This window comes from Trichomycterus rosablanca, chromosome 18, assembly GCF_030014385.1.
Source record: "Trichomycterus rosablanca isolate fTriRos1 chromosome 18, fTriRos1.hap1, whole genome shotgun sequence".
Lineage (NCBI taxonomy): Eukaryota > Metazoa > Chordata > Actinopteri > Siluriformes > Trichomycteridae > Trichomycterus > Trichomycterus rosablanca.
Window position 1 is genome coordinate 23,376,127 of NC_086005.1, and position 25,967 is coordinate 23,402,093.

The 25,967-nt window shown below is 37.5% G+C and overlaps 1 protein-coding gene across 2 annotated transcripts; it reads right to left on the reverse strand.

The window, feature by feature from the left end:
- Positions 1-197: 197 nt before the first annotated feature.
- On the reverse strand, positions 198-24,526 carry LOC134332701 (E3 ubiquitin-protein ligase MARCHF3-like). Of its 2 annotated transcripts, none has more exons than XM_063014451.1 (5): positions 24,426-24,526; positions 7,766-8,052; positions 5,272-5,476; positions 3,052-3,261; positions 198-2,684 (listed from the first exon to the last, which is right to left on the reverse strand). In XM_063014451.1, the coding sequence occupies exons 2-5, from the start codon at positions 8,008-8,010 to the stop codon at positions 2,526-2,528; spliced, it is 819 nt and encodes a 272-aa protein (XP_062870521.1). In that variant the 5' UTR covers positions 8,011-8,052; positions 24,426-24,526; the 3' UTR covers positions 198-2,525. The 2 variants fall into 2 exon arrangements, with proteins under 2 accessions (XP_062870521.1, XP_062870522.1); XM_063014452.1 differs by having other exon boundaries at positions 24,397-24,438.
- Positions 24,527-25,967: the final 1,441 nt, after the last annotated feature.

Consider the following 25,967-nt stretch of genomic DNA (forward strand, 5'->3'; position numbering starts at 1 on the left):
AAGTCTCTGATTATTTGCTTTGTTCTACTTGTTAATTTAGTAGCAGCAGGTCAGTGAGTGTAAACCAACCACTGTACCAACTGATTCATTCAAACCTGCTTAACAAAATGCATCGAAATTGTAGTCAGTGAAAGTGTAAGTATAGATGAACTGTCCTAGAAAACTGGAACATGTCATTTGTTTAAAGATACTACTACTTCATTTGGGATTGATAAAGGTACAAATTGGTACAAATGGTGACTGCAAATGCCGTAACATTGGATTTACATAATTGTCATATTTGTCAAACATTCAGTGACACCTCATGCACTGTCATCTTTAAATCACTTCTATCAGGATAGAAATGTTTTATCATATAGATCAGGTCGTATTAAAATAACACACAAACATTATGGGTCAAGTATTCAGGCTTGCATCATTCTCTTGGTGTTGTTTGCCAATCGTGTTCATGCACTTGTAAAAAAATTTGGTGACTTATTTGACATCACACTTTCCTCACATCTCTGTAGACCAGTGCTGATGGTTTTTGCACCAGTGAACTTACCATTTAAGATATTAAAGCCAGAATAATTGCCTCAATGTTTGTGTTATTTTAATGTGACCTAAATACCTCATATGACCTTGAAAACCTTATGACCTTAATATTTTATTGGCAATATTACAGCACATATGTAAAAATCCCCCATGATATGAACAATGATTGAGTCCTCGTCAAATTTGTCATGTAGAAACAGTTGCATTTTTATGACGAGTACAAAACAGCAGTCAACGTCCTCTTATAGTCTGGTGGAAAACTGGACCTTTACCATTATGACCTTTATCTTCCCAAGCTGAATTGAAATATGTACAGAGGTCAAGTGAGTAAAACCAGAATACTTCAACTGGTAGCATATTTAAAATCCAGTAAGAGCACAGTGAGGAGAAAAAGCAGAATCAGACATCATGAAGCTTAGTATGAGAATGCAGTCTGATGCATAGCAGGCCAGAAGCATCAATTATTTAAAAAAAACCTATTTTTCTCTTGGTAGCACTTAATCAAACACGATAAAAAAATAATAATTTTAAAGTCCTGAGTGGCACAACAAATCATTCACCTCATTGTCTAGTGAGTTTTGAGTCTCTGTGATGTCATAATTATGCATGGCTATTCTTAGTGATGTCATAATTATGCATGGCTGTTCTCAGTGATGTCATAATTAGGCATGGCTATTATTCCAAGAGAAGATAATCAGCACTGCTTTCATGTGAAATACAGACATCGTTGTAGCTCTGCTACAGATCAGAGTAATACTAAGCCGATCTTGCTTATCTGTAAGCATATGTGTACAAAAAGAAAACGCTAGCACTCTTCAGGCTCTCTGGTTTGGCCACAGAAGTTACACCAGATGTGGTACAACTGGCATTGATGGCATTTGAGGAAAATGCAGAATGAATCGAACAGCAAAAAATGTTCTTAGATATTCCATATCCAGGGAGGCACAGTGGAGAAGCAAGTGTGGGTCTTCAAGGACTTGAGTTTAATCCTTATTATGTGTGGGAGTAACATGAGTACCCAGAGATAACCCAGTTGTCCAAAATTTGCTACTCTAGGTTTGAGTGAGTGAGTGTGAACTGTGAGTGTGATACCCTACACGGGGTAAATTTTCAACTTTACCTGCCAGGACGCTCTTGCAACCCTGCCCGAAATAAAGATGAATAAATAAATTATAATACAAATAATCCATCATATCTCTGGAAAATATTTAGTCCTAGTTTTCACTTGTAGTCTAGTGGTTAAGATACTGGACTAGTAATCAAAAATCTTGCTGGTTCAAGCCCGACCACCACCAGGTTGCCACTGTTGGGCCCTTGAGCAAGGCCCCTAATCCTCAATTGCTAAGACTGCACGTTGTAAGTCGCTTTGGATAAAAGCATCTGCTAAATGCCGTAAAAGTAAATGTTTTACTGATCCTCATTTTCCCTCATTAGCACGATGTATTAGCTTACTGAACTGTTAGCAACTTGCTAACATGTAAAAGCAAGATTACAGCCAGCTGCTTTTCTTTAAACGTGAAAACAGCAGCTCTGTTCCTCATTGCTCCTGCAATCCTGACCGAAATAAAGATGAATGAATAAATTATAATACAAACGATCCATCATATCTCCAAAGATGAAAAAAACAAAAGAAATAGAAGTCCAACTACAAAAAACACATTTTACTAATAACATGTCAATGGCTGGAAAATATGTAGTCCTAGTTTATACTGATTCTCATATTTCCCTCATTAGCACAATGTATTAGCATACTGAACTGTTAGCAACTTGCTAACATGGAAAAGCAAGATTACAGCCAGCTGTTTTTCTTCAAACGTCAAAACAGCAGCTCTTTTCCTCATTAGGGTGTCACTGGTGTTCCACCAGTCACTCAAAAGTCACCATGCATTTCCAGCTTGCTCCTCGTCGTCCTTGGACGTTCCTTTCAGGCAGCAAGTCTTCTCAGGGCAATCCTTTTTAAAAGAATCCACATGGCATCAAAAGTCATCAAGTCAGACTATGGTCTCTTTAGACGGCCGTTTGGCACTCAGCAAGCCTGCCACTGACTGATTTCCTATGGATTCGCTGTGGGACTTGGGAAGCAGGAGCACCACCCTCTGATTGGTCTGTCGCCACTCGTTGTAGAGACGGCAGTGGTACCTGAGCGACACCTGTAATGGACAGAAATGAAAACGAGGTTAGGACTGTACAGATTCACAGATTGCTTTGGAAAACTCTGGCGTTAAAATATGAAATGACTTGATAGGATGTAGTCTGGAAAGGCACAAACCAAATTCTAGAAGTGCCCACAATTAAAGGGACTATACAGCTGAAGAAGAAATACAATTTTACTGAATGTTGATAAAAGTGTGGCACTAAAACTGTTTTTTAACTTAATTAGTTAATAAATGAACTAGTCCATTTTACAGTCTGCACCATTGGTCAGATAAACACCAGTTAAATTACAAATAAATGTCACATGATTGACTAAAATCCTTTAACAAATATTATTTTATTTAATACTTTATATATACTAACCAGGGTCCAGAAGAGGTAAATGGTAAAGAGAGCCACAGTGAGAGCGATCAAACCCACAGCTTCCAGTCTGCTAGAAAATTGCAGGTGATCCACAGCGCCCCGCAGACACAGCCAGCCCGAGATGGTGGCCAGTGGTGTGATCAACAGGAAACACACCATGTCTCCAAAAAGTGTTCTCTTTTCCTGACGCAGCCCAGGGTTACGCAGCCACTACAAGAAGGTGAGACGGTATAAACAATGTAAGTATATTTGTTGATGAAACAAAAGAATATAATGTTCCCAATTAATCGACTTGTGTCGAAACAGGATGATCTACTTGAGTAATACATGATTGGATTTGATCAAAACAATTTACTTATTTTACAGTTATGTTATATTGCGTAACAATCAATAGAAAAGAGAGTAAATTTACCCTTAAAATATCAGTATTATTATTTTATGACTAATTTCCAATAAATGACTGATTAAATACCTGTCCCAATTTTTGAGTCAGAAACCCTGGTAGATAAAAGACTGACACAAGAAACAATCATGTAGGAGAATATACATCGACCAGGCATAACATTATGACCACTGACAGGTGAAGCGAATAACACTGATTATCTCTTCATCATGGCACCTGTTAGTGGGTGGGATATATTAGGCAGCAAGTGAACATTTTATCCTCAAAGTTGATGTTAGAAGCAGGAAAAATGGGCAAGCATAAGGATTTGAGCGAGTTCGACAAGGGCCAAAATATGATAGCTATTGTGATGGCAGTAGGTGTATGTTAGGTAAAAAATATACATAAATACACCTGCATAGAACTTTACATACAGAACTGGTACACGGCACAAATAATAAAGGGAGAGGAATCTGTTTTTTTTTTGTTTTTTTTTCAATTTTCAATTTTTATTGCCCAGTCTAGTCGTGTCCAATTACCCTGAACACGTCCTCTATACTGATTCGACCCTTCACCGCTGACTGAGGACGCCTCTCAACTGACATACGCCCCCTCCGGTACGCACAGTCAGTACAGATAGTGCATTTTTCACCTGCACGAGTCGAGTTCATACACTTGACAGGCACTGTGCATGGAGGGCCACACCCCCATCAGCATTATTCCTCAGCCCTGTGCAGACGCCATCAGTCAGCCAGCAGGGGCCGCAGTCGCACCAGTTATGAGGACCTATGATCCGACTTTCTTACCCTCTAACCCTGGACAACAGCCGATCGTTGTTCATACTGCCGTCCTAGTCGGAAAGGCAGAGCTGAGGTTCGATACGATGTATTCGAAACCCCAACTCTGGTGAGCTAGCGTACTTTACCGCTGCGCCACCTGAGCGGCCGTGAAAGGGAGAGGATTCTTAATCCCTCTGCAATATTAATGGGAAAAAAATCATGTTGCTTATTGATACTGGGGTGTAATTAGCACCATGTAAAATGGGCAGATTAGATAGCGGATGCTTATCAAATGGGCTGAGCAAAACCCTGCTGCATTGCAATTATACAATCCGGTAACCCGACACAGACTTACAGTAGGGAGGTATTATAGTTGGCCTTTTTATTTAATTTCTGCCCACTAGAAAATTCCTTCTACCAAACAAAAATGAAAATGGAAACTTAATGAGCCCATTAAATGTTCAGACCGGAAAAGCTTCATCTTACCTCTGAAATCTTTAGTGCAAGGATGTTAATGAAGACGTTGGGCGATTCATTACTCTGGAAATGTGCTTGTGGGTGGTTTTATCATTTACAGATTTTTGAAAGGAAACTTTTTATGTGGGCTGCTAATGTGTCATTGGAATAGAATAAAACAAACAAAAGCAAGAATCTACTACTTGACCTTAATAAATATAATATTTTTTAATAGAATTTTCCTTTTGGATGGGCCAGTGCAGCTCTCACTTGTGTCCTGGTACATTGGTTCTCAACCAGGGGGCCTAAAGAGGGTCCTGTTACATTTAATGATGGGATGGGAAAATCAATAGGCTATCAGCATATGGGAGATTTCACGTGAAGTCAAATAAGTCTATTTTAAACTACCTGTAGCCTACGTTTGGCCTTTGAGAATGGAAAACATTTGATTTGATCAGAGCAATGGAAGTGATGGAATTGATGAATCCTGTTCTCTCCAAGCTCACTTGAACAGCTACACTTTATCCATCACTAACAGATGTTACGTCCTCACAATAACCACAAGACATAACCCCTGCTAAGGTGTTACTATGGTTAGCATACCTCCAGGAGTGGTCGTGCTTTACGCTGAACACTGAACTGGAAGTGGCAGAGTTCGCAGAAGCTGGTGCTGGAGGCTGAGAGCCAGTGTTCCAAACAGCTGCGGTGGATGGTACCCAGAGTCCCTGCACACTCGCAAGGAGAGAGTAGCTCCTCCTGCCCCCCTCCGTCATGACAGATTCTACACATGGGCCGATCTGCCAGAGTGCTGAAGGAAAACAGGATACATAAATACGTTAATATACACAGATTAATACCTTAAGTTTTGTAAAAAATAAAGACTTGATCCATCCTGCAATCAGTTCAAAGAGAAGTTGAGTGGCCTAATGAAACGTCTCTAAATGTCCTCAAGTAGCCCAGGCAAAGCCCAGACTGGAACCACACTGAATATCTGTGGAGAGACCTGAAGATAGCAGTTCACAGATGCTCTCCATCCAATTTAACCCGAAGCATACAGCCAAAACAACATTGGAGTGGCCTCATGGAATGTCTCTAAATGTCCTTAAGTAGTCCAGGCAAAGCGAAGACTGGAGCCACATTGACTATCTGTGTAGAGACCTGAATATAGCAGTTCACAGATGCTCTTCATCCAATTCAACACAGCTTGAGGGAATCTGCCTGGGAATCTGACCCAAAGCATACAGCCAAAACAACATTGGAGGGGCCTCATGGAACATCTCTAAATGTTCTTAAGTAGCCCAGGCAAAGCTAGGGCTGGAACCACATTGAATATCTGTAGAGAGACCTAAAGATTCACAGTTCACAGATGCTCTCCATTCAATTCAACACAGCTTGAGGGAATCTGCCATGAAAAATGTTATAAACAGCCCAAATCTATGTTTAATACACTGGTATTATGCATAGCAGTGTAATAATAACATGTGAATAAAGAACTTGCAGACTGACAAACTTCTTAGGCATTTTCACAGCTGCACAGACACCAGGGTGTGTCCCCCGGCAAGGCAGTGTGACTTCTTCACAGCCCCATGCCAGTCCAGACTCGGTGCATTAGGGGTCAGTGCTGTCCGGACGCTACCACTAGCCCCTCTCAGCTGTGGCAGCTGACGCCCCTGTAAAGCACTTTAATTGAGCCTGGTAAGGGTCCAGACGTCCGAGCCTGCACTCTGACATACAGAGTAGCATCGTGCACCAGAAAGAGCACATGTTAATCAAAGAACCAAAAATAGACACTGAGAGGACATTTGTTGGGTTTCTGCTGTCAGATACCTCGGGGCTTTGAGGGTGTGAGCTCCCTGGAGCTAGAGATACTAAATGACTATTCTGTTTAAAAATAGTGAACATAATTGCTTTTTTCAGACATGCTTTTTGAAACTTTGCTGTAAGCATGTTAGTAATGCTTACAGCCACTTTAATAACCAGTATGCCTCAGGGGAACGGGCTTTCATAAAACTGTAGGATAATCATTGATTAATATTTGACCCATTTGTTAAAGATGTAGTCTTTCCTACATTTAAATTTTTGGCATTTAGCAGACGCTTTTATCCAAAGCGACTTACGGTAATGTGACAAATATGTGGCACATTTTATGTTTAGATATTTTTCCAATGAATGTCAGATTGTAGGGTTTAAAATGTCTGTGTGTAACATGAGATCTGAACATTCTCCATCAGCTTCTTCCACGCATGAACAAAACAGCCATCTTTTCAGTGTTCTTGCCCAAATCAAACGGTTTTTGGTTTCTTTGTGCTTGGTTGCGCACTCATCTTCACAGTGTAGGTTACAAAAGGAAAAATGCAAAAATGGCACAAACTGGCTACTGATGAATGAAAACTTTCTAGATTAGTGGTGCTTTAGGATGGCTGAGCCGCAAATGAAAGAAACAGTGGCCACATTTTATGTCAATCATGTTGATCTTTTTGAATGAGGCACGATCTACCAGCGTGCGCTGTGCGATCGACTGATAGATCGCGATCAACGTATTGGGCACCCCTGGTCTATAAGAACGCATATAAAACAGTATATTAAAACAATGTTTGCCTAGTGTTTAACTATATATTCTACAAACTATAATCATTTTACTGTGTGTATATAGACAAAAGTATGTAAACACCAGACCATGGGCTTGCTGGACATCCTATTCCAAAACCATGGTCATTCATATTCCTTTTACAGGATTTTATCATCCAGGCAGTGCTGTTGGACTTGGCTCACAACAGCCATCTGAATTCATCCCAAAGGTGTTTAATGTTGGGTTGACGTCAGGGTTCTGAGCAGGCCAGTGGCGTTCCTTCAAAAACTCAACAAACCACATTTTTATGAATACTGCTCTGTTCACAGGATGAAACTGTTGACACAAAGAGGCGAAGAAATAAAACTATATATTGTATGTATTGTATAATTGATCATTGCAGACCTGTTAGCAATGGGTGTGGCTAAAACATCTGGACACAAAATTAGCAGGGTTGCCCACATACTTTTGGCCATTTAGTGTATGTATACGTGTCTATACTTGGGTTCTCCCAATGTGGCTCCGTACCTCTGTTTGGAGAATGCTATATTGCTTATGAGTGACCCATCCTTAGTTGACAATTGCTTGTAGTACTGTGTCTCCTCGATGCCTTGATTAGCTTCAATGTCCATAGCTTTTCCTGGAAGGGAGGGTTCAGAAAAGTCCAGGTTTCCAATGGGTGCAGACTCATGACCATTAGAGTTTCTCAGAAGCGCAGTGTCAGAATGCTCCATTAACACCTCAGGAAATTGGCTGCAACAGCTGGTCGTCATGGCAGCACGAGAACGATGCCAGCGTGCTTATAGATTTGTCATCTACATAAAGGAGACAGTTATACAGATCATTAACAGGAGAAACACAGCTGTTTGTTATTAAATGTTTATGGTTAATAGATTAAATTAAGATTTTATTTATTGGTGATAACTGTATGACTGGTTAGGTCTCTGTACAGTGCTGTAAGAAAAGCATCCACTGAATAATTTTTCAGCATCCACAAACATAAGACAAAAGGAGAGAATAGAGAGGATAAAATGTGTGTGTGGGGGGGTGGGTAATAAAAATAAAATAAACAAGCTTATATATATATATAAATATATTGGTGTGTGTCTATATCAATTCTAAACATTGTAAAGTGCAGATATGCATTGTTATCAAATGTAAATAGTCACAGGTGGGACTATTTTGTATCATAAAAGTTACACATAATATATTTTTAACTTTAAAGTAATTGTTAGAATGTTTCCAGGGCATGAGTAGAATAAAGACGTCCATTACACCATAACACCCCTTTGTCCTTGTTTCTATATGTTAGACATTGTAGAACGCCATCTATACGAACCATGAACGTCTTGTAGCTGCGGAAATTAGATAATGGTCTTATTAATTAAAGTAAAAATTCACTCAGTTACACAAATTAAACAGGATCACCACATTTTACTTATAGCCAGTGCAATAACAGAGTCTCTATTGTGGCCGCAGACAAATATAGAAGGCAAAAGGCGTCTCTTTTAATTCCCGAATCAGTGCGAGAGAATGAGCTCAACACTCAGTCAGTAAGCAGCATTGTTACATGATCACATCAGACTACAGAGGGTCAACACAGACCCCATGCTTCACCACAGTTCTTCCCACACCATACAAACAGACGTGAATATACCATACAGAGCAATCCTAACACAAACCCCATGCTTCACTTGCTTCCCCCACCACGTACACACCATACAAACAAAAGTCAATAATCCATACAGAGCAATCTTTCATCCCACTGAAAAAGTCACAGTTCTTATTTGATAATGACATGATCATGTGACAAACCAGGCGCTTGCATTAGTTTATGTTGATTTACGGCCTGCACGATGCTCTGTATGTGTCAGGCGTGGATATAAATACAGTGATTTAACGGACTAAAAGGGGGGAGCACTGGTGTGTAAAATGCGATTGTCTGGAACAGCGAGGTTTTTTCCAGCGAGTGTGAAAATATCCGAAAATACAGCACTAAGGTCCACAAAAGTTAAATAAACAACAGAAATAGATATGTACATATGTAATGTAAAACCTGTAAATAAATATTAAAATTAATGTACTGTACTACTGGGGGGGGGACTTTTATTTACCTTGTGTGGTGGAGGAGATGTTTTTTTTTATTAAGCCTAATAAAGGTTATTAGGCACTAACAGCACAGGCAGTAAAAAGCTCCTTAATCGAACAGCAAAATCAATTAAATTAAATAATAAAATACCAAATGAAGTGAATGGGTTTGATTATCCAGTTATTTCAATAAAACTACCATGAAAACAGTTTAGTGTTTAACACCAGAACTCACAGGTAAGATAGATAGAATAGATAGATAATATTATAACTATAACTACTTACATATATGGTCTATATACAGTACATAGTAATATACATAGGTCTATATACATAGTAATACACCTGTAATAATAATAGTAATAATATTGATAATAATAAAATAATAATATTAATAAGAATAAAAATAAGAATGGGAATAGCTAGGTATGTATAATAATAATAATAATAATAATAATAATAAGAAGAAGCTCTAGTGGGTAGAGCTTTGGGCTATCAACTGAAGGGTTGAGAGTTCAAATCCCAGCTCTGCCATGCAGCCACTGTTGGGCCTCTCTCTTAACCCTCTCTGCTCCAGGACGCCGTACAATGGCTGACCCTGCGCTCTGACCACAGCTTCCAAAACAAGCTGGGATATGCGAAGTAAGGACTTCATTGTACTGTATGTCTGTATATGTATATATGACAAATAACGGCATTCTTTTTATAGTAATATTAATAATAATACGAAGGAAAAAAAAGAAGAAGAATGGGAATGGCTAGGTATGTATAATAATAATAATAACAATAATAAGTATAAGAATGGAAACAGCTAGTTATTTATATTAATATTAATAACAATAATAATAATAAAAAGCATAAGAATAGACATAGCTACGTATGTATAATAATAATAATAACAATAAGAAGTATAAGAATGGAAACAGCTAGTTATTTATATTAATATTAATAACAATAATAATAATAAAAAGCATAAGAATAGACATAGCTACGTATGTATAATAATAATAATAACAATAAGAAGTATAAGAATGGAAATAGCTAGTTATTTGTAGTAATATTAATAACAATAATAATAATAAGAAGAAGAATAGACATAGCTAGGTACAATGTGTAATAATAATAATAATAAGAAGAAGAATAGGAATAGCTAGGCATACATACTACTACTACTGTTAATAATAATAATAATAACAGTTATTAATAACATTATAATAATAAAGTTGTAATAATAGTAAGATGACTAGGAGGTAGTTATTAATACCATTATAATAATAATGGTGTAATAATAGTTAGATAACCAGGAGGACTGGCTGTAAGAGAATGTAAAGCTACAATTAATGAAAAGCTGACAGATGATTTACAAACGATAAACGAGTTTCACAGACTGTCCGACTCTGATAAGATGCTCAGCTGATGATAAGCTGGGAGAGTTCAGTTGAAGCTTCATGCCCTTGAACCGCTCCACCATGCATTCACACTTACACTCATACACCCACTTGGTCTATCGCAATACTCTCACACCCACACACACAGAAACGCTGACAGTGCAACATGAACCACTCGGGCATTGTGAAGAGCAGTGACCTTCTCCAATCAGACCCACTTATTGTACAACCCAGGCTCTGTTAATTGTTAGGTTCATTCACTATTGTTTCCAGAGAAATGGGCAGACCGCCAAATGGATTTTCTCTTAATGTCTCTCCTTTTAAAATAAAAATCTACTCAAGACTACATACACTGATGGGTCAAGATATTAGGAACCACAATCCTCTTAAAAAATTTTGCAGTTTTACAATTTCATAACAACTGTGCAAGTCATGGTCAGATTTATATTAAATGTTGGGCTGATGGTGGTCATTCATAGTACACGTGTTGATATGGGCAGCATACAGACTTAAGTGACTTTGATACAATTCGGGCAGTGGTTAAGATGCTGGACTAGTAATTAGAAGGTAGTCAGTTCAAGCCCCACCATCAAGAAGATGCCACTGCTGGGCTCCTGAGCAAGGCCCTTAACCCTCAATTGCTAGTAAATGATATAGTTTGGCCAGTACTGACCAACAGTGGCCGAATAAGGGACAAACCACAAACTACAGAAAGTTTGTTGGGCAGCCAGTACTCATCAATGCCAGAGGAGCTACTGTTATTTAACACATCTATGGCAACAATTTGGGAAAATCTATTTCCTGTTTTAGCAAGATTTTGCAAGGTCCACATAGACATGATTTGGCGTTGAATGCAAGGCAAGCCTAAATTATTATTATTAATACAACCCCAAATCAGAAAAAAGTTGGGACAGTATGGAAAATTCAAATAAAACAAAAACACAGAGTTTCTTACATTGACTTTGACTTTTATTTGATTGCAGACAGGATGAACCTGAGATATTTCATGTTTTGTCTGCTCAACTTCATTTCATTTGTTAATAAACATTTATTCCTGCATTTCAGACCTGAAACACATTCCAAAAACAGTTGGGACAGTAAAGCATTTACCACTTTGTAAGGTCGGCATTCCTTTTCACCACACTTAAAAGACGTTTTGCCACCGAAGATACCAAGCGATTTAGTGTTTCAGGTTTTATTAGTAGTAGTTTTATTGTATTAGTAGTATTAGTAGTAATAGTAGTAGTACTAGTAGTAGTTTTATTGTATTAGTAGTATTAGTAGTAATAGTAATAGTAGTAGTAGTAGTAGTTGTACTAGTAGTAGTTGTAGTGGAAGTGAAAGTAGTTGAAAGGTCTTTGGATTGTCTCCATGTAGTGGCAATATGATGCCTCGGCACCCGCTCTACACTTTTAGAAACGGAAGTACTAAAATGTAGCCATGCTCACTGCTGGGTTGATACGCCCAAGGGTTCAGATTTTGTACCTCTAATATTTTATTATATTTTGCACTCTTAGAGCCAAACACAAAAATGGAAGATCTTAAGCTTTTAACAACCACAACAGCAAAAAATTTGTCAGGAAATTAGCGAGTAAAACGAGCAATTAAACAAATAAAGTCATTTAGGATGGGATAGGCTTTCATTTTTATTTCCTTAAATGTTTAAATGAGCACACTGGCAAATAGCTTCTTACAGAAAAAAGAGTTGATGTTGTTCCACTCAATTTTTATGGCTGGATAATTTGTGTTTGTGAGACCAAATATGTGAGACCAAATATTTCTATATGGTTCAAAACTGGACTCTTTGAGTTTGGGCCATTTTTTTGCCCAGGAGTGTTTTTATTATTGTACCTTAGACTTTTTATATGTACATAATACACACATTTTCCCATCTGAAAATATGTATTAAAGAAACCCATTACAGATATTTAGGCTATCCCTGTTTCTGACAGTGTACCATGATGTACCTGTTCTTCTGAAAAAAAGTTTTAATCAAAAAGTTTTACTTAAATGTTTGCAAGCATATAATTTCAAATAGTATTTAGGCTAGATAATTCAGGTTCAATATATTCAGATGACAAAAAAGCCAAAAAATTGACATGCTTCTTTATAGTGTTTTAAACGTTCAAATGATTCCTGAAAGGACTGAACAGCACTTTTTACTTTAGTTGTGGTGTCACGACAGTTACAAACGGCAAGGTTGAATGCGTTCGCGAGTGTGTGAGTGTGAGTGGGTGTGAGAGGTGCTGTCAGCATGAATTGCACCCACTGTCAGGAACTTGTTGTGATGCCAGAACTGCATGCCTGTCACAGCTGTTAAACAACTGAGAGCAGCTCATCGCACAGAACTGATACACACCAAGCTTCACGCTTTCATCTGCTAGCTCTCTGGGTTTATCTCTTAAAATCGGACAAGCAAGGGAATACTTTGGCATTCTGAATGCAGATGATGCATGTTTCGAGGACATTATGATTAAAAATCAGAAAAATTGGTAGCACAATCACAAAAGTTGGTAGATTTATGGCTTTTATTTTGTGTAACAGAGCTTCAGGTTGCAATATTAGATGCAGCGACGGACTGTGTTAAGTGACACTGGTTTTCCGAAATACGCTAAAGCTCATTCGGCTATATTTATCACTTATTTATCTTAAATATTCTATAAGTTGTACTCCTGTCTCGAATGTTGAGAAAATTTGTTGCCAGAATTAAATATATTATATTAATTATTATATTTAAATATTTACAAAATTCAATCTGACTGGTCAGCCAAAACATTAAGTCATTATTTCATACTTTTCCACTTGATTAAAGGTTCACTAGAATTAATAAATACCAGAATTTTGTTATTACTGCAAAATACAAAACTTTTACCCAACTTTTCTGAAAACAGTGTTAGGCATAAATCAATGGAACTAGATAGCATCCTTTGATTAATATCACAAATTCATTTCCTGTGACCACTCAGCAAGTATGTAAGAGCTAGTCAGTCAAAAACAACCAACAAAAAGTGCCATTATTTTGATATTCAGATAAGAAAATAAAAGCAGGCCTGTTTCTAAGTGGCCAATTAGTGTAATTGTGGCTGAGGCTAAGATCATACACCCTAATACACTGTCTCATAAGATAAAGCAACATGACTGGAGGGACTGGGTTTTCTTAAAGTACTAACTTCAAGGGTTTATTTTTACATAATGTAAAATAAAGTAAAAAAAAAAACAGCCGACAACTCTTCTCAGTCAATGTGGGGGTGGAGTAAGCAACAGAGCAAATGCAGTAGGAAATTTGAAATAAGGAGAGAAACTTTAAAAATATTTATCATGTATCCCAATATTTTTTATATATCATGAGCTTGAAGTCTGTAAAAAATACTGTTTGAATATTTTAAGTAGATCTAAAAAGAAATGGATACTAAAAACAAGTAAAAATTAATTATTTAATTAATTAATCTTCTACAAACCTTTATTTAAGACATAATATACCACACATTTCAGTTTATTTCAGTGTGAAAAGTATATTACAGTCCTAATAACTCATTACTTCTTGTTAGTTGTCTGAGCTTTTTTAAATTGGTTGTTGTTCTCGCAACTCATAACTGATCAGTCGATAAAAAATAGCTTTTTAAGTACAAATAACTGTTGAAAATGTAGGTGTCATTGTGTGCACAGCTAAATCAAAATTCATGATACAGAATATGATTTGCCAACGAAATGCCAACAAGATTTCGCTGCCATATGATTTGTGCCATGGGATTTTCAGTTTAGAAATATTTGCAAATGTTTTCTTTACATTCCACAGCCGATATTGAAATTTATGATCAGAAAAAACATCTTTGTGGCCGTCCCAGGCCCTGTGAACAGGAGATTAAAAAAAATACAAATAAATAAATCTAAATATAATATAATTTAAATCTAAATAATCTAAGCAGCACACAAGCATTTGTGTCTATAGGAAATGCCAAAGTACGAGGATAAATTTCGTTTTACAGCAAGATCCTTTTATTTTTATTTTCTTATTGACCCATGAGTTTGGTGCCACCTGGAACTAACAGACAGATGGCAGGAATAGATACATAAAGGAAAACTTAGGTGCCATGGTACTGCTTACTGTATGTGAGGAGCTTCACATTAGCATTGTTCTCTTTCCTTGATTGTGGGTTTCCTCTTGGTTCTAAAAATACGCCCAAATATTCTGAGCTGAAGAATTACACCCAATTGTCTTTAGCCTTTAGTCTAAAATCTCCCTCTCACATTCCTGGCCCCTGAGCAGTGTGGGAAAGGGAGCAGAGGGGCTTAAAAATAGCCGCACCCCCACCCCGAGACAGTCCATTTCCACAACCTCACTAACCAAGTTTAATAACCTCAGCCCAGCTCTCATTGCTGCTTTCAGTACCCTTCCCTTTAACAAATTAGCCCTAATGGCTTCCCAAATCGGGGCCGGATTTAAAGACAGCAGACAGCTAAGCACCAAAGCCCAGGAGCATCTGTCTACTTTCATTTCTTTTTATGATCTTATTATGTCTCTGACCTTCAGGTAAACTAGAATTAAATGCTCGCTCTGCGTATAACTGTGTAGATGAATGCAGGTCGACACATGATATGCCAGGTCGTATCCTGCCTGATGATAACTGAGCATGAATTTTACAGATAAAACTCAACTTTTGTTCAATATTTATTTTAAAAATGGCATCATAAGTACAGCCAGCTACCAAGACGCTTATGATGTGGTAAACGTTGGCCATTTATAGCCTCAAAGCTGCTGCTAAAGCTTGTTGATATGAGCTAACATATAGCAGCTGTTAGGTTGTCCTCAATCTCTACAGGTTAGGCAGATTTCCTGAATAAAGAGGAACTGGGAGTGGACAGTAGACTGGGAACCAAGCCAGTGGTACCATTGAGGCCCTTCCTATGAGTTCAATCATCATGTCAAGTGAAAACAAAAACATTCCAGAGGACATAGTTCTTACACCAAATGTGAAGTGTCTGTAAGCCAGACCTTACTAAATATGGTACATGTCGCCCTAAGGAGCCAATTAAAGCCTACTTCCTAATTTAGTTCCACGTTAAACACTTTATTTATTGTAAATGCAGCACAGGAATAATCGAGTCAGAAAGTATTCAGACACTTAGTCTAAAACATAGTCTAAACTTCACATAAATTTGGACTAGAGCAACAGTTTAACTTTCAACACAACAACAACCCAAAGCATACAGCAAAGAGAAATTTGTACTCTTAAACTCGATGTGTGTTTATATTATATTTGTGTTATTGTCAGTGTATAAGTGTCAAAACAACCCCATTATTTTACATTAGCCTAAAATATATGCAATTCCATACATCCTTATGGGAAAAAAATACCTTGAAACTCAACACCTTTAAAACTCAACGCCAGTCCCAGAACCAATTGACGTTGAGTTTTAAGGTGCCACTGTATTAAGTATTAAATAAGATACTTAAAAAGTGCTAGGTGAGCGTACATGAGTGTACATAAAGGAGCAATACACTGCACAAAGTGGAAAAAAAAACGGACAAAGCAAAAAAAAAAAATTTGAATAAATAAAGTCAAACTTAAGAGCATTTGATCAAACACACATACAACTGTGAATTTTGTCTTGAGAATTAGAAAATGGGCCGTCTTTCAAAATAACTAGTAATCCCCTTTCCAGAGCAGAAAGCTGATTTATTCATAAATCTCTTTACGCTGTCATCAGTAGATTAAACTGGCTTGAGACCAGCTGTCTAACAATATGCATGCATCACCAAAACCACATAAACACTCATAAAGTAAAAAATGTCATGTTTTATTTTTATTTACGATATTTTAACATCCCTGAGGTTATTCTGGTAATTTCCTTTTTAAACTTTAAACAAGGAAGCATCCTTATTTAGGCAATTTACAGTTAGTAATACACCTCCATAGTGATGCAATTTCCCCAACGAACAGGAAATTCAAGCAGTACAGCTTGAAGGACATGATTGCATATGCAGTATTCATACATTGTTACATTGTTAAAAAGCTCACATTCTAATGCCAATCATTTATTCTACAGCTAATTTCATTTCTTCATACAGTCTCAAGGGCATCACTTCAAGGGCATTCAGGATTTGACCACATGACTGTCAACAGCAAAAGTCGTGTATGCATAGGGATAGCAGACGTTCTTGTCAAGTATTGGTTTTCACGATGGCAGTGGTAGCTTAACGGTTAAGGTACTGGACTAGTAATCATAAGGTTGCTGATTCAAGCCCCACCATAGCCAAGTTGCCACTGTTGGGCAAGGCCCTTAACCCTCAATTGTAAATGCAAAGGTCAAACTTAAGCATTGAAAAAGAAAAAATATCTAAATAAATATTTGTTTTAATTAAGTTTTTAATGTATTTAAAACTAGATTTACACTAGATTGACTGACTGGCTTTGTTTGTTTCAGTAAAACTGTTCCAGATACGTGGGCACAGTGATGCAGTGGGTAGCAAAAAGGTCCTGGGTTCAACCCTTCTGTATGGAGTTTTCAAATTATTCCTTCGGATGCCCCGGTTTCCTCCAACAGGCCCAAAGACATGCAGTCAAATCAATTGGAGCTACTACATTGCCCTAAGTGTGTGTGTGTGTGTGTGCCCTGTGATGGACTGGCAACCTGTTTGGGGTGTTTCCTACCTTTCACTCAATGAATCAGACCTATTGTGACCGTGACAAGAATAAAGCGGTGGTAAAACACACAATGAATAAACAGATAAACATTCTAACGCAGCTTAATCAACGCAGAACACATTAACACAACTTAATTTGACCCGTTTATAGGGTCGCCATAGCAGATCATCCTGATCTGGCACAACAACAAATGGAAAAGCATGTTTAAACTGACCCTAACAATAATTCATTTTGCATTGATCATAGGCAAACAATGTCATTAAAAAATTAACATAAAACCTTGCAAATTGAAAACCACACCCAATGTAAGATAATATTCGGCTAGGTCAAACGCCTAGGTCAAAATGTGGTAGTAGCCTTTGTTTTATTTCTGAAATTTCTGAAAAACACTTCTTAACCAATTAAAAGGAACTTCAACGGCTAACCGTCAAACAAAAAAGTTTAAATCTTAATCTAATCTTAAACCTATCTGGTCTTCTGGCCAACTGATACTGGCCTATGATCCACTGAGGTATAAACCAATTCATTACCCAAGACCTCAAGTGGGACACAACATCACCTCTATCGCCAAGAAAACACAGCAAAAGCATCATTCACTCTGTTGAGGGATCAAGCCTGACTCCTTATACCCTGGACATATTCTTTTTAAAACACCTTCCTCTGGTGAGAGGCTTAGGTCTGTTTGGACCAAAACCTCTTACCACAACGTTAGTTGTTTCCCAACTGCAATCAGTCATACGAACATCGCCCAGATTAAATACCTTATACGGACCACAATTATTAAAATATCACACATTTTTTATTTTTAACACTGCAGTTTTGTATATATTTTGTATTTTTTTTTTTATATATAGAATGTTTTTCTTTATTTGAGTTATTTTTGACAGCCACCAACTTCACACCAGGTTAAATTCCTTGTGTATGAAAATTTATTCTGATCCTTATTCTGTATATAACTGTACATGATGCTGACTTGATTTTTATTTTGTTTTATTTTGCGGCAATTACACTTTAGTTAAGTGCTTGAAGCATGTATACTGTTCATAAATTCACCTCAGTTGGTCAAAAAAGTCCTCCAGATTAGGGTGGGGCTTCTTAGTGACTGGTTTTTACATTTTCTTTGTAGTTTTAAATGAATGTGGGTGGAGTTTCAGCTCTGTTGCCTGGTTGACCAGATAAATATGAGCATGAGTGTGTGAAAAGCACATACAGCAAACCAAACCACAAAATACTAGTCTTAATAGTAAACCAAAATAGTACCCAAAAGTATTTGGGCACTTGACTGTTAGCTTGTTGGACATCCCAACCCAAAACAAACATCCATATGGAGTTCTCTTTCAGCTGAACACAGCCTGTAGTTTTCAGTAAAGCTTTCCACAAAAATTTGGAGTGTGTGTGGGAAGGAGTGTCTTTGGAGGGAACGAGCCCAAATTGATATTGATTGGAGGAAAAGGTCAGATTTGCAATGAACATTTTCCAATTCATCCCCAAGGTGGCCACCCCCGTCAGATATAGCCAATCATGCCTGTATGTAGACGCCCAACTGGCCAATAGCACTGCTGTGGATTTAAGTCCTGGATCCCAGTGGTAGTGGGCTAACGTAATTTACCTCTGCACCACCCAAGCGCCTTTACTCTGAAATATTTGTTATAAATAGCTTATAATTGATTAGTTTAAAATTAGTCCTATCTCCCTATTCTAGATCCATGACCTTGAAAATTTCAAATACTCCTGGACCCCAGAACAACCTTAGTATTGAGTAGCGCTCAGCTCTTTGTAGCCACAGCGCTCAATCCTTCCGAAACAGCAGTGCCTACTGACACATCAATCTCACAGCAAGCCTATGATTATGTATGACGAGCTGTTCCACACGAAGCTCTGCTCTAATCATTCTCAATCCATGACAACAGTCTGTACAGAAAACGTGTACAGTCTTCCTATTCAATCAGTGTCAGTGTTACTTCGGGATGCGCTACGCTTGGGGTGTGTTGTTTTTCCACCAATTCAGGTACATACAGTGGGGCCAAAAAGTATTTAGTCAGCCACTGATTGTGCAGGTTCTCCTACTTAGAATGATGAGAGAGGTCTGAAATTTTCATCATAGGTTCACTTCAACTATGAGAGACAAAATGAGAAAAAAAAATCCAGGAAATCACATTGTAGGATTTTTAAAGAAATTATTTGTAAATTATGGTGGAAAATAGGTATTCGGTCACCCACAAACAAGCAAGATTTCTGCTCTCACAGACCTGTAACTTCTTCTTTAAGAAGCTCTTCTGTCCTCCACTCGTTACCTGTATTAATGGCACCTGTTTGACCTCGTTATCTGTATAAAAGACACCTGTCCACAGCCTCAAACAGTCAGACTCCAAACTCAACCATGGCCAAGACCAAAGAGCTGTCGAAGGACACCAGGAAGAAAATTGTAGACCTGCACCAGGCTGGGAAGAGTGAATCTACAGTACAATAGGCAAGCAGGTTGGTGTGAATAAATCAACTGTGGGAGCAATTGTAAGAAAATGGAAGAAATACCAGACCATTGATAATCTCCCTCGATCTGGGGCCCCATGCAAGATCTCATCCCGTGGGGTCAAAATGATCATGAGAACGGTGAGCAAAAATCCCAGAACTACACGGAGGGACCTGATGAATGACCTGCAGAAAGCTGGGACCAAAGTAACAAAGGCTACCATCAGTAACACATTACACCGAGAGGGACTCAAATCCTGCAGTGCCAGGCGTGTCCCCCTGCTTAAGCCAGTACATGTCCAGGCCCGTCTGAAGTTTGCCAGAGAGCATATGGATGATCCAGAAGAGGATTGGGAGAATATCATGTGGTCAGATGAAACCAAAATGGAACTTTTTGGTAAAAACTCAACTCGTCGTGTTTGGAGGAAGAAGAATGCTGAGTTGCATCCCAAGAACACCATACCTACTGTGAAGCATGGGGGTGGAAACATCATGCTTTGGGGCTGTTTTTCTGCAAAGGGGACAGGACGACTGATCCGTGTTAAGGGAATAATGAACGGGGCCATGTATCGTGAGATTTTAAGCCAAAACCTCCTTCCATCAGTGAGAGCATTGAAGATGGAACGTGGCTGGGTCTTCCAGCATGACAATGATCCCAAACACACCGCTCGGGCAACGAAGGAGTGGCTCCGTAAAAAGCATTTCAAGGTCCTGGAGTGGCCTAGCCAGTCTCCAGACCTCAACCCCATAGAAAATTTGTGGAGGGAGTTGAAAGTCCGTGTTGCCCAGCGACAGCCCCAAAACATCACTGTTCTAGAGGAGATCTGCATGGAGGAATGGGCCAAAATACCAGCTACAGTGTGTGCAAACCTGGTGAAGACTTACAGGAAACGTTTGACCTCCGTCATTGCCAACAAAGGTTATGTTACAAAGTATTGAGTTGAACTTTTGTTATTGACCAAATACTTATTTTCCACCATAATTTACAAATAAATTCTTTAAAAATCCTACAATGTGATTTCCTGGACTTTTTTTTTCTCATTTTGTCTCTCATAGTTGAAGTGTACCTATGATGAAAATTACAGACCTCTCTCATCTTTCTAAGTAGGAGAACTTGCACAATCAGTGGCTGACTAAATACTTTTTGGCCCCACTGTAAAACACATGCTAGTGAAATAGAGAAGATAAAAACAGGAAGAGGTGTTTGGAAAGATGAGTACAGTTTATTGTACAATTGCTCTTGGTTAAGGAATTGCTCAATCAGACTTCATAACAGGATTTTAGTCAGACTAAGAACAAGCTTGTACAACGCTTGTCATTTTATTTCGTTAGTTATTTTATTTCATTCATTGTCTGTTTTACCACAGATTTATTGGCTGAAATGCAATTTTTAATAGCTCTAAGTGGTCTGACTGCATGTCTTTGAACTTATTGGAAGAAAGTACCCAGAAACACCAGAAAGGAAACCCACATGGACACAGAGAATTTCACCAAGTAATATAAAAGTTTTAGTAGTTTTTATTACCTAGTACTGAAGATTTAATGTCTGCCAAGACAAAATAACTTATCTATTAAGGTTTCTGTATACGTCTGACATTCTTTATATAACCCTGGTCCAAATCAAATGACTGCCTATGCAAGCCGTGCAATGTTAACTATATTTTGCTGATGAGATATTCCATTACACAGAATCATATAGGATATATGATATATATATCATATATATCATTACAGCCAAGATAGTACTGGAATTAAATATTGCCCAGTGTTCTTAAGTGTATTTAAAAGTCTATTACCTCCCCCTTCACTTTCAGGGCAATGATGTCATATTCAAGTCCAATTAGACTAGATGCCTAAAAGACTGTAGACACCCAACATCCAAATATCCTGTCCAAATATATAGTAAAACTGCCATCAATCTTTTAATTTAATTCACAATTATTTTATTTCCATTTTCATCAACCAATCCATACTGGTCAGGGTCGTGGCAGGCCTGGTTTCACAGGAAAATCCATCACAAGGCTTAAACTACAGCCCCTTGTCTCAGGCATAGCCAATCAGAACTGAAAGCCTCTCTGCTTGACTAATGGTACACCATGCCTTCAAATGATCCAACATCACACCACAAACCATTCATTACAATGTTACAACAACATTACACAGGGTTTGAAGCTGTTCTCAGGATAATGCATTCCATGTCCTGATACTAAAGATGCACTGGTAGACTTTTGGCTGTAGTGGTTCTAGGTAAACTATTACAACAGGGTTTTTCTATAAGATGCTAAACATTTGACAAGAAAGCCTGTATTGTTCACAGTACAATTGTAAGCAGTAATGATTATGGTGGAGTGAAATGCTGTTGAGTGTATGTCTTTAATGTGATTAGCAGGAGGAATGTAAATAGACAAGCTTGGCTTTGAGTATTTCAGATGATGTTTTGTCAATCTTGTGACACATTTCCTGTAATTACATTGTTTTAACAGTTATTACCAGATATTTCCATCCTACTTGCAATAATCAAACCTAACAAGGGAAAAAATACTAAAATGTGTATATTTTGCATATTTCTCCAATTAAATGCAATGTTTTTTAAAAAAGAAATATTTCAGCACAATGACTTAAGTAAAACGTTAAATCTTTATCAAAGGCTGCAGATGTATCTGACTTTTTGTACAAAGGACTGACATGGTACATTTCACAAGTCTGCTTACATGCTTTTGGGTATTGCCAAATACTAAGAAAATTTTAAACGTGTGTATTTTCAAAGATTTATATTTAATGCATTAGAGAAAAATGCAAAATAGAAGCATGTTCCCTAGTGGTTTCACACATCTGGCTCCAATTATATATTTTGACTGGTGCACCTCTATTATATTGTCATAGGTTTCCCTTATTTTGTCCATCTGTGTGTGTAAAGTGTGTCTGGTTGTAGTTTACACCTAAATTGTTATGTTGATTATACAATATAAAATAAAAAAACATTGTATTCAATTAGAGGAAACTGCAGAATAGAAGCATATTCACTAATGATCAGACTTCTGGCTCCCACTATATATTTTCACTGGTGTACTTCTATTACATTGTTATGGGTTTTCCTTATTTTGTCCATCTGTGTGTGTAAAGTGTGTCTGTTTGTATTTTAAACTCAAATTGTTATGCTGATTATATGATTTGAAATAAAAAAACCCATTGTATTCAATTAGAGGAAACTGCAAAATAGAAGCATGTTAACTAGTGGTCTCACACACAGGTGCATCTTACATTGTTATAGGTTTGTTTCCCTTATTTTGTCCATCTGTTGTATGTAAAGAATGTCTGCCTGCACATTCATTATGCAATAAGATCTCTTATAGTTTCACTTCTCTCTGAAGTGTGGTTTATGGTTTGGGCATTTGGGGACCCTCTAGTTCTCTTGGTGGTAACAAGTAATTGAGGAAATAAGGAAATGTTTCAGCAGCTGAAAGCAGCAAATGTGCTATTCGAATACTTAATGGTTTTTCAATGCAACATTGATTGACATTTTAAAATATATTTATGTTATGCCCACATACCCAACATGGTTCATACTAGAATACTAGATAACATGTGAAGTGGCTTATTCAATGTAAAGATCTTATTTAGAATGATCAGATTAATATATGGTAATGCAACATTGATACAAATATTAAGATTTCTATAAGATTCATTTCTGCAAGGTACCCTTCAAAATACCTATTCACAAAGCAATCAATGCCACAAGCTGACATAGACAAAGGTGGTTAAAAACAAAATCATATATCAAACAGCACCATATATCAAACGCCATGACCTACCTCAATGACTGTGTGATCAGGGTTCAAAACCTCATTGATGCCAGTGTTGTTTTATCCAGAAACACAGACCGTACAGCAGCAGATTGATGTGTGTGTGTATACCGTACCACCGAGCAGACTGGCATCCTGTTCATGCTCAGCTGTTCGCTACATGCCTGTATAAAGCTGCCACTTCCACATTTCGTATGTTCTCTTCACACAGCCAATCAGATGCGTGCTAGACATAGCGTCCACCAATGGGTGGCTCGGAAAGTGACAGCTCGCAGGAGATACAGTTCACACCCCGCCCACACTGTCTATGTGCTACACATTCCGTGGATCGCCATACGGGTAATGCACGGTTTAAACACCCATAGATTCTGTTAGGGCTGGGCGGTATAACCAAACATTTGTATCACGGTATTTTTTAAGATTCTGACGGTTTCACGGTATGTGTTTTTTTTTGTATGACTGGGACTTTTTATATGTGTGTGGCTGATTCTACTGTAATAAGTACATAGAATATAAAAAGTTTTAATTTCATCATGTATATAATCAAGGTTTTGAGTATTATAAGCTTTGCTTGGCCCCACAAATTGACACAGTATATGATGGAATCAGCATGCATGAAACAGTTGCAATAAATACAATTTTTGTTGTTTATTTAATATTTAAGTATTGTACAATTACCCTTAGCACTCCCTTTAACGAACAAACAGGACAACTTTAAATATCTCCGCTTCCAGTTCGCTTATAACGTTGGTTTAGCAACTAACCTGAAGTATTTTCGCCCTGTAAGACATACCTGGAATCCAGTGTTTCAATTATTGCTCTAAAAGCTTCTTTCTCTGAAGAGGAATTATGTCCTTTCATATGTGGATTGTTACTGCGTTCATAATGTCGTTGTTTGCAACAGCCATGGATCGACAAACCGTCCAATATTTAGTGTTATAAAACGGATAGTTCCGGTCCTAAAATCTGATTGGCTGAGCCGCGTTCGAAGCCGTCAGAGCCGTAGATAGAGAGAGTTGCGACACTCCTTGATCTCGCCGCTACGCGGTCACGTGGTTCATGTAACCCTCCAATAGTTCCAAACAAACCCGGCGCTGTCATGTTCTCATATGGGACAGGCAGCAGTAAATGAAATATTAAACAGTAAATAATAAACATTTGTACAATTTCTGGGTATTTTCACCTGCCTTTACATTTACTGCATCTGCTTTAATGTCAATTTGGTATATGAAGTGGAGAATTGATGTTTATAATGACTTAATAGGTCGTTCTTGTTAACACACAGTACATTATATTAGCATACATTACATAATGCGATATCATTAAGTAGTTTAAACAGTTTTTTATGTTTTGTTTTGTACATAAACTAATCTCCCTTCACTTTCCTGAGGATTCATAATAATAATCATTTTGGTTAAACACTAAGCCATGTGGCTGATTCATAAGGTTTACCTGCACTAAATGAACAGATTCATAAACACACTACCGCACCTTTAACATTATAGTGCAGGTACATGACATAGCATTCATTCATCTATATCATGAGTAAGTAATAATGTATTTCTACATGTAATACATGAATTAATTCATAATTAATATGCACTAGTTCATTTTGTCTAATGTATGTGGTGGACAAGGTACACAAACCATGTAGCTGAGTTGAAGTAGAGATATCCAAGGTAACATATTACTCCAGTAAAAGTAGTAGTAAAAGTAAAAATACCTCCACTAAAGTACTAAACTAAATTTACCTTCAAATGTACTTAAGTATGAAAGTAAAAGTAGCATGATTTATTATGGCTCTGATGTTTTATTGTCATTTCTGTAACAAGACTCTTGATTAATCAACTTTTAATTAATCAATTTTAGGTGAAAAGACTCTAGTGTCATTAATTAAGCTTAACTGACTAAGCTAAATTCAGTTATACCTATTAATTAAGATAAACATGTAACATTTAGTGCTGAGCAAATGCTAAACAATAACAGTATTAAGTATATTAATGACATTAAATTCATATTTTTTTTAAAACAAAGCAACAAACAGCTAAAAATTTTTGATAAGTAGTGGAAATGAATGAGGCTCTATGGGACATTTGGAACTATACAGAGCTCCACAACCCGGAAGCTGCACAGAAAATATGTCCCGCCCCCTTTCCAACGGTTCCCTATGGGAGTGTCGCCACTCTGTTCTCTCTACCACTCTGGAAGCCGTCGTAAAATCCCCGATAAACGCACACCTATGACCACCTCACATCATTCCATATTAATACGCCACTGAATAGAAAAAAATTATGTTATTTTCGCCATGTTGCCTAGCAACACTGTTAATCGAACT

Coding starts and splice junctions, on each gene's coding strand:
- LOC134332701 (XM_063014451.1), bottom strand. CDS start 8,010: ATGACGACCAGCTGTTGCAGCCAATTTCCTGAGGTGTTAATGGAGCAT. Junction 3,262..5,271: donor AAGCACGACCACTCCTGGAG/GTATGCTAACCA, acceptor ACCTTCTTGTAG/TGGCTGCGTAACCCTGGGCT. Junction 2,685..3,051: donor TTTACCTCTTCTGGACCCTG/GTTAGTATATAT, acceptor TGTCCATTACAG/GTGTCGCTCAGGTACCACTG.